General features: G+C 39.7%; 1 protein-coding gene across 3 annotated transcripts; it reads left to right on the top strand.

The window, feature by feature from the left end:
- The first annotated feature begins 2338 nt into the window (after nucleotides 1-2338).
- LOC131248740 (probable ribonuclease P/MRP protein subunit POP5) lies at nucleotides 2339-9446 on the top strand. Of its 3 annotated transcripts, none has more exons than XM_058249177.1 (4): nucleotides 2339-2745; nucleotides 7115-7309; nucleotides 7618-7755; nucleotides 8901-9446. In XM_058249177.1, exons 2-4 carry the CDS (start codon nucleotides 7132-7134, stop codon nucleotides 9047-9049), a joined length of 465 nt encoding a protein of 154 aa, XP_058105160.1. In that variant the 5' UTR covers nucleotides 2339-2745; nucleotides 7115-7131; the 3' UTR covers nucleotides 9050-9446. The 3 variants fall into 3 exon arrangements, with proteins under 3 accessions (XP_058105160.1, XP_058105158.1, XP_058105159.1); XM_058249175.1 differs by having other exon boundaries at nucleotides 2339-2913; XM_058249176.1 differs by having other exon boundaries at nucleotides 2339-2935.
- The last annotated feature ends 4600 nt before the right edge of the window (nucleotides 9447-14046 follow it).

The raw sequence follows: 14046 nt of genomic DNA, 5'->3' as shown, positions 1-14046 counted from the left end.
TCTAACAAATGAAATCAATTTAACAAGCTAACAGTTATATCTATTCAATTATTCAACCACCCAACAAATCATCCATATATGATACATCCATCCATTCATTTACTTCACCCAACTATCCCATACATCCATCCATCAATCAATATATTTAGTATAACGTCAAGTTATTTGAGAATATCAATATAGTAGAGTGTGTCACTTGATATGCAAGCATTCAAATTTCAAATGTTGTACAAGCATAATTATGTGTTCATAATATTAATATATCTAAATATGTATATATATATTAATAATTTAATATTATATAAATCTGACTAATATATATATGGCTATAAATCTGAAAATAATATATATTTAATTAATATATATTATATATATTATATATTTATATTTATTTATTTATATATATAGTGGCTTAGTGGGCCACTCGATCACAACCATTGGAGTTTGGAGGAGAGTACCTGAAAGAGGGTCGCGTGGTCGGACACTGTAAGGTGTAGGCTGGAAAGAGGGCAGTCGCCTGGTCGGGTGGGTTCGTCGGACAGGCAAGCAAGGCTGCAGAGGCGAGGCGAGTAGGGTTCGCCGGACAGGAAAACAAGCGAGCAAGGCTGTAGGTGCGACCGGGCAGGGCAGGGTCCGCCGGACAGGCTAGCAGGGTTAGCCGGACAGGCGAGAAGGGGTGACTGGACAGGCGACCAGAGACGACCGGCAATGGTTGAGAGAGGGAGAGAGTCGAGAGACAGCTCGGGAGCCGGTGAGCAGGCTGGGCAAGCAACAGACAGATGACTAGAAGCGGTCGGCCACTGGCTGAGAGAGAGAGAGAGAGCTCGGGTCGGGCAGCGTGGGTTTGAGTTAAGAAAGGGGTCGGGTTTAGAGGTTTAAAAAAATGTATTTATATACCTTAACTGAGCCGAGCCGAGTTTTATAACTGAGTCGAGTTAAGCCCAAGCTAGCTTGAACTCGACTCAAAATTTTCTCAAGCTTAAAAAACCAGCTCGACTTGATCGAACTCAGTTTTGAACAAAGTCGAATCAAGCCCCATTGAGCGGGTTAACCGAGCTAGCCCGGATGGTGTACAACTCTAATAATAAGCATACATATGATATGACATGAGATTCCAATTTCATCTCTTTGGACAATTTTCTCTTTCGTGATATAGTTATAAATAAGGATCTAGCCAATGCACTACACTACTTGAGTACTTGTATACTAATATACTTATAAAAAAATAATCAACAGGAATATAACGGTTGATTTGCAAAACTAACCCCTGATCCTTAGATCCACACCCTAATTGTTTCGTTATACTATCATACATCATTATTCATGTGATCTAAATTGTCCAACAAGTCTACTTCTTATTGTTATGTCAAGATCTTACATTAAGCTATGTTGGGTGCTAAAATCAATCTAATCCAACTATTTAATTTCATGATTCATCTCAATTTTAGATTTATTGGTTTGAATATATAATGTCAGGTGAATTTTACTTTCTTTACATAAAATCTTTCAATTTAAGTGTCTCTACAAAAAAGATGAATCTTAACAATCCAAATTGGTCATTTAATCTCTACTGTTTTGTGGTATGGATCACGAGTTTGGGATTTGCCTGACTTTTAAAATTCTATCCTACAGTGGTCTTTCAAAATAGATAAACGGAGTGGATTTGTCACGGTCGTCTCTATGGCTCCACACAACCCAGGCAGGGTCGCAGGCAATAGGGTCCGATAAAATGTGAGCCCCACAGAACCCTGGATGGAACAAGTCCCTTGGGCACAGGACACAATCTGCACAGATGGGATACCATGATGTATGGGTTTTCTCCGCACCGTCCATCCATTTTGCCCTATCATTATATGTACACGTCCAAACATGCGCAAATCTAAGGCTCAAGTGGGCCACACTATGGAAGCAGTGGTAGGAATGACATCCACCGTTGAAACCTCCCTAGGACCCTCCACGATGGTTTACTGCCATCCAACCTTTTGATAAAGTCACGTCCACCTGGATGAAGGGATCCAAAACTTCTATGGCCCTCAAAAAAGTTTTCAATGGTAGACATATAATCCCCACTGTGTGGTCCACTAGAGCCTTAGAACTGCTTTTTTGGACTTTGTAACATGAAATGATACGACAAAATGGATGGACGGTGTTTGATAAAACCATTCACCACGGTGGCCCCTCATACCACCCTATACGTTACTAGCTAATGATGGGCGCGGTCGAACCTAATTCGCATCCGTTTCAAAGAATCATGGTTTCGAGGTAGCATAACTCTGTTATTTCCCCAGTTGCCTCTCTCTCTCTCTCTCACTCTGTCTCTCGCTGCTGCTCTTCGAAGGATTCACTCAGTCGCACGCCGCTCGAGTGCGGCTCTCCGTCGGACGCCTTAACAGCAGTGTTCTTCGCCGCTCGAGGAAGGCTTTCCTTCGTCTTCGTATGCTTTAACAGGCTCGAGAACGCCGTCTCCTTGCTTTCTTGCGCGTCTTCGCTGCCGCACGCAGATCCGGTCTCGCCATTCGGTGTTTCCATCTCTGAAATCGCATCGCCTTGAAGATGCAGATGACCTCGAGCGCCCCTTGAAACCGCATCCATCGTCCGCACCGTTCATCCTCGCGGCTGTCATCTCCGTACATCCCCACTTTTGCTTTTCGCGCAGATTCCGACTGAGTTGGGGATTTGGGGAGATTATACGAACTGGAAAAGGGGGAGCTTTTGGCGACTCACGGCCATTGGAGCTTGCAGGAGGTGAGGAAGGGGTCTGGTAAATCTGTCCGTTGAAACTTCATAGGAAATTTGGGGATTTTTAGACCGCAATCTGATTTCGCCGCTCGCACGCGCGGGCGACACGTCATTCTGTTTGATACGTGGGGAATTCTCCTGTACGAGAAAAGGATACGTGTGGGCTTGTTCCTGGTACTACTATCGTCACTTGCTGGTCTGAACTAATTTTATTTATATATATTTTTTCAGAGTTTTTATTTTTATTTTTGTTTTTAAGATGAAGACAACTTTTGTTTGAATTCAGTTGATTTAAAAGAAAATAAATGGTGCTTCATCTTCAATAATCTTCATCGTACATATCCTTAATAATGTCAATTATCCACTTGGAACTCCTTTCTTTCCCAACACGCACTAGATTAACTCTTTAGGTCGTTTGGATGCCTATAAATGGGGCTGACTGTAAATGATTTACATTCTGTGTTTGGATGCGGACAAACCTGTAAATGCTTTATAGGCTGTAAATCATTTACAGCTTTCAGCTCCATTTGATTAACAAGCAAAAAGCTGTGATTTCATTTACAGCTGAACGACTATAAATGGAAAGATTGGCTATCCATTTACAGGACTAAACAATTTACTGTCCATCCAAACGCAGACAATCATTTACTTGTAAATCATATATAGCTTACTGCCAAACAGGACAGGCTGTAAATGATTTACATATGTAAATTGTTTACCACTTAAAACGATTTACAGGAATCCAAACGGCCCCTTAGGGACCCTCCTGTTAGCTTTTTTGTGAGTCAGTAAAGACCATGTGGAGATCCTTCCTCCTCTCCCATTATTTCTGCATTAATTGTCTAAGTAGGAAAATAGTTTCAGTGGTTAGATTTCATTGATATAATTGAGAAATTGGAATCAATGTTATCGTAGGATTTCTGGTAATTATTTCTAATATGGAATGAGTCAATCATTCATTTTAGTATCTTAGGGCTCGTTTGGATGCCTGCAAAATTTTTAAGTGGTAAGTGATTTACAGGTAAATACTTTATAGTTTAAATCATTTATAGCCTATCCTGTTTGGCTTTAAGCTGTAAATGATTTATAGGTAAATGATTGTCTGTGTTTAGATAACCTGTAAATTATTTATATCCTGTAATTGGGTATTCACACCCAACAAAACTTGGAGAGGTAAATCCTTAAGAAATATTCAAATGACACATAACAGCTTCATTTAAGAAGATTCATTGGGTTGAACCCATCTCAATAAAGCTTAGGGCAGAACATCACGTTAAACCAAGCATTAGGTGAGCCATAGAAGTGGGTCCACGGATTCAAATGCCATTTTATCAGGACAAACCACTGAATATAAATAGTTAACCATAAACACATTAAGAAAAACACAGTTAATCATGTCTTCATTAATTCAAATACAAAACAGCTCTAGAAAATAACATTTAGAATAAATTTACAACGGAATATTTTTCTATAGCCATATGTGTTTAAGTTCAGGGTCAATACCAAGAAAAAGCGTAGCTAAATTTGGTTGCCTTGGAAGATAGCTGGAGGCCTTCCACATCATATCAACCTTGTTGCTTATGAGATTTTCCAAATCCTCCCACACCTTTATCAGCAAATCCATCTCCCTTTGGGCATATTGTTTGATTGTCTTGCATAGGTGGTCTAATATTTGCATCACAATCCCTTGGGGAGTCAACTTTTTTTTTTTTCTCGTCTTGGAGCTGACATTCCTACATTTGGTGGAGCACTTCTCCAGCTTGTTCAGCCTGTGGATATCTCTCCTCCGAGAAGTCATTGCCAAATGTTTTTTTTTTTTTTTTTAATGATCCTATTCATTCAAAGTGTGAGGAGGATATTAGAATGTCATCCATTAGATGATGTGGTGGAATCTCTTCTGCAAGTTAAAGCAGTGTTTCCGTGCTTCCAGTCACATTGTCCTCCCTGAATGCCATCTCCATATCGTAGTAAAGTGGATTTGGCTTATTCTTTATTGAGATAGCCTCAGAGTGTGACTGTAGAAAGACGTAGGTCATATATTAAATTCTCTTCACAATAAAGTTAATATTACAAATACAAACAAATGTGAAGGATGAGAGACTCTGTTTCTAACTAATCCCGATGAATTCTTTCCAAACTTCTTCATCTACAGTTACAAACTTATGATCCTTATCTCATCCGAATCCATTTTTACTCGATGCTTCCTTCGTTAGATTGATTTTTTTGCACAAATTTTGGATGCAGTTTCTATAGTTGTCCGCATCCACATGGACATTGGACCCCTTTACCCCCACTACCTTTGTTGTTGCATTCATTGTAATAGCCTTAAAACCATGATCACTCTTAACCCCTAGGTTTACTTGCTCAATCAAGATATCAATCATGCACTTGTCTATCAAGTCTGTCCAAGTGATGAATGTTTTCCGGCTGATCATTGTTGTCAAATGCGATCGAATATGCCATCATGGCACATGCGATCCTGGCCAGTATGCCATGTCATACTTTGATATGCGACCAATATGCGATTGCATATTTCCCAATGGTTAGAAATATGACTGTTGGGAGCTTTTTATTTTATTTTATTTTTTATTTTTTCAATTTGGGGCATTTTTGCCTATAAATAGGCACTCATATTCCCTCCATTTTCATCATTCTTTACTCCAAAGCTTCAAATCTGTCGCTCTTTCTCTCTTATTCTAATACCTCCATAACTATTTCAAGTATGTTTATTTTTTTATATTTTGTAAGTTGTGCTTGTTTCTTGTAAATTAAGTTGTAACTTGTAACTTGTAAGCTATTTCAAGTTATCCATTTATCAATAAAAATTTTATGTTCGAAGTTTTTAATAATTAATTTTCTCTTAAAGTAGCTTGTTGATTGTTTAGTTAAAATTTATGTAAATATAAAGGAAGTAATTAAATATATAAGTTAATGAAACACTTAAACTACAATGTAATGAGTAAAATAACCCAAGCCAATCATGTGTACTAATTAGGCAAGTTTTCCCTAATTTTTAAGATGTTTTTCATTTTATTTTTTTTTTAATTTTATTTTATTTAATACAATGGTATATGTAATGATGCGATCGCATATGCGAACAACATATGTTGATCGCATTCGATTGCATGTGTGATTTGACCACATAAGGGTTTGTTAGGCTCTACCACATCCGCATTATCAACCATGGAGTTGGCAACATTTAGAACTATATTACGATGTACAAATAGCTTGGTTGTTTCACTATCAAGCTTCACAATTGTAGTTTTAGTTCACTTCTGTTTTAACCTCTTTTATTTTATTGTCTCCTTCCTAAACCGAATTGGATCACATGAGGTTCTACCAGGTTCCACAACATCTCCAAACATGCGCAGACTCTTTTCATCTTCACAATCGGTGTGCAATCTCTTTCTTCTATCCATCATGACCTTCTGATCTAAATCTACCCCGACATAACATTCTTGTGCTCACCAACGACCATATAATCGGAACCCAACACCTCCTGTATTTATGTTTGTTCATTGGGCTTTGAGTGACATTATTATGTGACATGTTTTGAGTCTATTGAGCTTTGACATTTTTTGTATTATTACTTTCATTATTTGATGACTTATCACTTACGTTTTGAACCTTTTGAGACATTGGCTATTGTTTTATAAATATAGATAATTAGTTATTTCATTGTTACTATTACATCTAATATAATCTTATCATTGATATTAGATATTTAGGAAATTAAATGTAGGAGTTTTGCAATCACCCCAAGCTCGTTAGGTCTATAAAATCATTAGACAGGCTGAGATATCATTTTTACTAAAGAGTAGACTGTTGCGCTATCAAAACTTTTTTCTTTTTTTTTTTGGGGGGGTGGGGGGGGTGGTGGTGGGGAATTTTGGCCAAAAAAAAGAAAAGAAACCGTTACTCATAATGGTAATCGTGGGGACCATTATGCTCACTGTCACTGTTACAGTATACCTTGCTCCCAAGTGTTGGACTTTTTTGAACCACTCTAGTATCATAGGCTTGATGTGCAAGCTAACTTTTGCGAGCATTTTTATGCTGATCATGTGCAACGTTTTAGCTTTATAAAATTTGAAATATGAATTGTTCTATAGTTTGAGTATATCTGCATCATTGAACTTCTTAAAGTTACTCTCTGTGTTAAATCTTGGTCCAAAATATCAACCAATATGTAGCAGTATTTTGGAAAAACACGCAGTTCATTTCTCATATGTCTCACCGATGTGGGAGTAAATTGGTTAAAATTCATACTGATATTTGTACCATATCGGTCTTTGGGCCGGACAAGATGTGCTCCCTTACTACAAAAGTATAGGAGTGGAGTGAAAAAATTACTTTACTTTTGTATGTTGAACAGCGTTGAAGGAGTGGAGCATGGTGGGATTTAAAAATAGGTACATGGTAATGGAGGTTTTTTTGGATCCAAATAGAGACTTGGCAAGGGATGATCCCGTTATTCTTACCCAATTCAATGTGTCAAAAGCAATCAAAGACAGCATTCTTCTAAACTTTGGCGAGTGTGGTCTAGCTTCTTCGCTTGGATCATTTCAAGGTGAGTAAGACGTTTTATATGGCCGTTGTTTTTAGTAGTTTGAAGATCACTTACAGTGTTTCTCTACACCTTCCCCCCCTTTCATATATAAATTTTCTTGAGCGTGGTTAAGGATTTCTCCATCTATTCATACATTTTCAGCAGGCATGAAATATATGATTCATTTGTAGTCTATTACCTTGTTCCTTTTTCTTTTTAAAAGAAAAAAAAATTTGCTTTCATAAATAAGTACTTGTTCACCTCTGTAAAGGACTTCTGCATCTATTCACATACTTTCAACAATCTTTAAATTTGTGATTCATGTGTAGTTAAGTACGTGAATCCCATAACGAAGCTGTGCATTATCAGAGCGTCGCGTGAGGATCATCAGAAAGTATGGTCTGCAATCACCATGGTCAGGAGCATTGGACAATGTCCAGTACTATTCAATCTGTTGGACTTGAGTGGTGAGTCAACAACTGAGAAGTGCCTTTGAAATTACGCTTCGTTTTCAACAAATTTTTGAGATGTTGCTTCGAGGATTAAAACTTTGTTCATCCAAATTTGAGGCATTATAGCAATGATAGATATTTTCCTAAACAAGGGTAATCACCTGTGCTGTTATTTCTGGTTTTCAAAGCACATGCCAATATGCAGAACTGCCATCTTCTGAAAATTACTTAAGGCTGTTGTCTGTTAAACAACTGGTATGCATCTTGTTAATTTTCTGAAAAATCGGCAGAATGTTTTTTGGTATGCAAGGGGTTTGCCTCACCATATGGTGATCTTGAGTTTTCATCCATTACACCCCACCATGGATACACGTGAAACTCATTGATTGTAATCAACCTGTTATAGTCTATTGGATAGAACTTGATTGTACTCAACCTATGTAATAGTCTATTACACTGCCTGTGGGAGTTTTTGCTCTCATTTCTGATCCCAAGCTTGGATGGAGGGTTGCTTCAGGTTGGTGGCCGGTGTCAACCTTATGCCATAAGTTCCGTCATGAATCCAATATGACATCCAGACTAGAGTGGAATGGCAGAACAGGATTCATGTAGACCCCAGTTAATTGGGATATGGCTTAGATGACAATGGATAGGCCATCTAGGAAAAATTCCATCGCTAAGGTATCCTCGACATCCATACAAAGGTGTTGAAATGTGCACAGTTGTTTCCGAAGGCCTTTGTATGGATCGTGAAGATCTCTGGTAATTGGGATTTTTACCACATGATCCATTTACAGTTGGACCTGCTAGATGAATGAACTTGGAATTCACTGTTCACTGAATGCTGGGTGGCATCTGGTGTTAAATTTAATTTGTTTATGGATTGCAGTTGAACTTACGCCCTGTTTGGTAGACACTTAAAAATGAGTTAATCTCATTTTAGTTGATAGTAATTATGTGTTTCAGAGCTTGATCCTGATGCATTATTACTGTTAACAGCTCATTATGTATTAGAGATCAATATTTCTAATGCATAATTACTGTTAATTAAAATGAGATGAACTCATTTTTAGGTGTCTACCAAATGGGGCTTTTAACCTTTTCTTTTCTGCTAATTGTGAATGGGACCCTAAACATAATTCGTGTTAACTTTGTATTAGGAAGCATCAAAGCCTGTAAAAGTGCTGCCTTGAAGTGCGATGAAGCCAAATTTGAACAATACAAGCTTATGATGGGAGACCGTCTCACGCCCGAGAGTACTCAGCATGTGCAAAATTGTTTTGAGAAAATAAAAATCCTGGAACATTGAAACTGAAACTTAAGGAGTTGAGGTCATATACATTGTCTCGAAGGATATTACCATATTGGAGAAATAGGAAACTGAACTGAAGCTGATCACTCGTCCTTATAAGATGACTTTATTTATTTGAGCTTCTCATTAGTTTCCTTAAAAATTTTGTAGTCCTCTTTTGTATTTTGATAGCAGTAGTGTTTGATTTGAGTTCTGGTCAAGTGATTTATGTACGTTGTTCCAACTAAAGATTGCTTTTGGAAGTTATACAATGAAAGGTGCCAAATATTTTTTAGGATCTGGATTGAACCTAACATCTTCCAATGGAAACAAGGATTGGACTTTGTCATTGCTAGCTGTGTCTGAAAACTGAAAGTGAGAGTTTTATATAGTCAAATTGATTTGTTGTTTTCTATGTTTTATTGTTTGTTTCTTTGTTATCATTTGGACTCTCAGAGAAATGCTACTGTTGTGCTTGGCTAATGAGTTTGAATAATTTGATCAAATATCGATGGAAATATTCCCTACAATCTTTGTTCGCCTTTGAATGTTTGTATCTTTTTTGCATGCTGGTGTTCCATATTTTACAATGCCAATTAGAAGGCATATTTACTTTTTACCATCTAAATTAAGTAGTAAATAATTTACTTCTAGAAACACCATATCATTTGCTTCTTCAATAGTGATCTTTGAGAAAGTCTAGAGCATGGTGTGCCGTAACAGCTGTTATGTAACTATTACAGTTGAACTGTTAGGTGTTATGGAAAATAAAAATAAAAATGACTTGTATCAGATATGTAACGGCCAATGCATGTTTTGTGTGTGTGTGTGTGGGGGAGAGAGAGAGGGAGGGAGGGAGAGAGTAACGGCCGTTACTGCATTTACAAATTTACTGAACTTCGCCTGGTAGCAATTGTACCAGTTGGTCCCCAGCTCGCAAAGGAGGGTTGGTAGACATTTGTTGAACTTTTGCCAGGTTACCTTGAGAATAAGCTGACCCTAGATACTGGGACATTGATATGATGGTGGTGGTGGTAGTGATGATGATGGTAACTCCAATCAGGGGTTGTCTGGATGTCTATAAGATCCTTGAGTTGTAAAGGGATTACAGGTAATCGGATAGTGGGGGCTGTTTGGATACCTGCATTTGCTTGTAAAGGCATTACAAGTTGTAAAAACATTACAACATTTAGTTGTAACTTGAAACCCGGCAAAAACCCATGTTTCATATAACAGGTAAAGTCTTTATGGCTAAAAGGATATTATACATAATAAAACACAATGGTTGATACACACTCTTGATGTTTGGGGTCCACTATAATGTGTACGTGAAAGATCTTAAACCAAGTGTGCACGCTGTTCCTTTAGGTCCCACGGTCTTTCCGTTCAAATTATGGGGACTCGTGACCTATGAATAGTGTTTGCGGTCATTCTCAAGTTCGGTCACGTCGACTCGACTCGGATCGACCTGAAACCTATGCCATTTCGTCCGTATCGGCGCTGCGGTTCCAACGCTGTATCCCGTGCGTGAATCCGACGTGTACATCTCAAGTTGTGAGCAATGTTCGATATAGACTTTTGATGTGTGGATGGTGGACCCTACCCCACACGTTTTCCCATGAGCATATGGATGATAATGTCATGCCTAGTGTAAGGTTTCTAAAAAACCTATTACCCTATAAGCCTACCTCTCTAGCAACCTTGTTTATATCACCATATCCTAATGAGTGTTTCTCTAACCTAGGTAGAGAAAATAATGATTGCTTCTCTACACCTCCCAAGCAATCCTCATTTCTTCTCATTCTCTCTAACTCCTTCCTCTCTCCTCTCCCTAGCAACTCTCCAAACGTCCTACCTTCCCTTTATTTTTTAGCCCTTGCTACCCCAAATACCTCCCAATCCATCCCTTCTTAACTCATCTTAACCTTAGATTTATGATCCTTGGAGCTTCTAGATGAAGATGGTGTAACTTTCAAACTTGATCCATAGGTGGGTGTGCTAGCATTTGTAAAAATTTTAATTTTTTTATTCTTTTCTTATTAGTCATTCTTCTTTTCATGATGGAGCTTGTGGGACCCATCAAGTAATGATGGTTGCTCCAAGTCTCCATGGATGTGACTTGTAGCCCATCCTACATTGCATGCAAGGGATCATTCTCCATGAATCCCTTCATGCTTTTTCTTCCTTTAATCAGCGATCTTTGGGTCATCTAGACCCTTGATCCTTGGTGAAGATTAGATCTCCACCATAGATCCCAAGTAGATAGCCTTTTGATCTTGTATATCTTGTGCATATTGTGATAATGGAATGTGCATGTATGTGTGATGAGGGGAAGTGCCTCAATGAGGCAGAGACCCTTCCCTTGTGGCCGGTTTTCCTTCTTTTCTTGTTATTATGTTTCTGATCATTGTGTGTGACCCACCTTGTAGACCAACAAGATCCAAACCGTCCCAAGTGGGAGGACGTTTTTGACAGTCCATCCCTTGGACGTGTGACCCCCAAAATGCACCTAAATGGGGTGCATGCAAAGGTGTTTAGAAGGTGTGGATGGTTTGGATGTTTGTGGGGCCCATTAGGATGGACTACACCATGATTTTCTGGGATTAAATCCTCTTTTAAATAATGTTTATAATTTATTTATTTCAGATATATGTTGCTGTCCAGAACTGTCTGGACAAATTTTTGGGCCATCTTAGGGCTTGATTTTTGAGCATTTGGTAGGGAGATAGGTACCATGTAATATATGATTCTTGAAGGTATATATCCTATCTATAAGCATGCCAAATTTCCGCTCCAACTGACCCCATTTGAGCCTCCAAAAGGGTGGGCCAACATAGTGGACTACTAGAAATTTCTGCTATGCAGTCCAGCAACATTATTCCATAAAACCATAATTTAAAAATATTTTCTTTAATGGTGGGGCACCTTTCTGGGTCCCACCTTGTTGTATACATGATGAGGGACCTTGACCCTCAATTTCAAGAATTTTAGAGGCCCTGGACCCACTCCATTGGAGTGTCCAAATTCAGGACAGCAACATGTACATTGCAGAATTTCTTTCTACCTTGTTGTTCTCTTCATGTTTGTAGCAGTAATTGGGCCCCAGCCCATTGGATTTTGGTGAATGCTTGTGGGGCCCATCCCTGATGTTATTGAGGCTCTTGGAGGCCATGGTTGTGGGGCCAACTAACTGGACCAGCAAGTCCTACTGGACGTCCAGCTGGTGGACGTCCAGCAGGGTTGGCCGTTCAGACGTGCTGGCCCACCATGATGTATGTTTTCATCCACGTCGTCCCTCTATTTTTTTTGGGGCCCACGTAGGTTGGGTCCACCCTAGGTGGACGTCCCATGTGGGGCCCACTTGGGACGTGTGGAGCCCACCTTGTTGCATGTGTTTGGCTGAGCCATCCAGGCCTTGGACCGCCCCACCCCTTGGGACGCCCATGCCATGGGCTGCTGATGGGCCTGCATTCCAGCAGCAGGCCCACTTAGTTTGGGTGCCAAAACCCCTTCCTCCATTTGGTGGGGCCCCCTATAAGTAATGCTGGTCCTTTTAGAAATGATTCACACATACTTGGACAAGTTTCTGGGCCTCAATAGGCACAATAAATTAGGTGGACTGAAAGTCCAGCCATTGGGTACTAAATGTATATTGTATGGCTGGATTTTCATTGGATGAGGGACCCTCCACATTGAGGGATTTGGGTATTTGCTGCCCTTTTATATTTTAGTATTCTCTTAGGCTTAATTGATGCATGATTGGGCCACTCATTGATGACCATTTGTGGGACACAAATACATACCAAATTTTTGGGACTTCCTTGTGGGCCCAGATTGGGCTAGAACGTCCCACCTTGGCCAACCATATGTTGGGCTTCCCTTCCACCATTTTGATGGACTTATGGGCTGAGATAAGGGTGATATTGGGCCCTTTATTGCCCACTTAAATTGCTAATTATTGGGCTGATGTAGTGGGGCCCATTTCACCCAACTTAGACTTATTTTTAGGCCATGTTTTTGTGCTCATGGGCTGCCCATTCAATCCAACTAAATGCATGGATTTGATGGCCATTAGAACTTGGGCTTTGGGCCTTGATTCCCTCCCTTTGGCCCATGTTGTTATGGATGGATTGGACCCATAGTTCTTAATGCTTTATATGGGACTTATGTACCGGGATTGGATGTTGGCCTTGGGCCTTGTAGCTTATGGTTTGTGGTTGGATGTCTTGAGGTAATGGTGGTTAAATGTCCCCATTTGGATCCCTTTAGGCCTGTTTGTATCTAAGTGTGGTTGAATGCCCACCTTAGTCTCTTGCTAGCCCCATTTCTATATTATTTAGGCCCGTAGCTTGTATACTTAGTCTCGTGGCCTACCCCAGGTAAATGGGCCCCCACTAGAGGTTGTATTGCTTATGAGGAATTGGTTAAGTACCTAGACCCTTCATAGTTAGGTAGAGAGTTCATCTTCACCTCATTGGCACCCCTATTCATCTTCATGACTTACTCCCATACGCATCATATGCATGCTTGGTTGAAGTATGATTGACCATAGTTGTGTCATTGTGTAGGATATGTTGGTATCTCCTCGAGAGATGAAGTTTACTCTCTTGAGCACGATGGATGCTTGGGATTGATGCATGGGTGATTGTGTGATTCATGCATCTAGCATTACATAACATGTGGATATTCACCCTTGCTTTATCAGGGCCGTAGCCTCCATAAGTTTATTCGTGGATGGTTGTGTATGGACACCGGAAATGATACTTGAGCATTTGAGGCGCATAGGATGTCCCTAGGTGAAAGCCCCTAAACGTCCATGGTACCAAGGAGACACCTTAACGCCGAGACTGAGTGGAAATCATGAGCGCTCGAGTGCCTTATACCGTTAGGTCCCCGACTCCCACTGTTGCGAGGTCGGTTGAGATGGGGTTTGGCCTTACCCGCCTGAGTGAGGGGGCATAGCTAGGCTGAGTTTGACTAGTTCGTAAATAAGTCCGCTACCCTCAAGCCTCACT

This window comes from Magnolia sinica, chromosome 6 (genome assembly GCF_029962835.1).
Source record: "Magnolia sinica isolate HGM2019 chromosome 6, MsV1, whole genome shotgun sequence".
NCBI lineage: Eukaryota > Viridiplantae > Streptophyta > Magnoliopsida > Magnoliales > Magnoliaceae > Magnolia > Magnolia sinica.
The sequence above is the reverse complement of the archived record's forward strand: the minus strand, read 5'-3'. Positions and strand labels throughout refer to the sequence as shown.

Excerpts from the sequence above, each read along its gene's own strand:
- LOC131248740 (XM_058249177.1), top strand. The coding sequence starts at position 7,132 with ATGGTGGGATTTAAAAATAGGTACATGGTAATGGAGGTTTTTTTGGAT. Across the intron at positions 7,310-7,617 it reads TTCGCTTGGATCATTTCAAG|TTAAGTACGTGAATCCCATA; the intron begins GTGAGTAAGACG and ends ATTCATGTGTAG. Across the intron at positions 7,756-8,900 it reads CAATCTGTTGGACTTGAGTG|GAAGCATCAAAGCCTGTAAA; the intron begins GTGAGTCAACAA and ends ACTTTGTATTAG.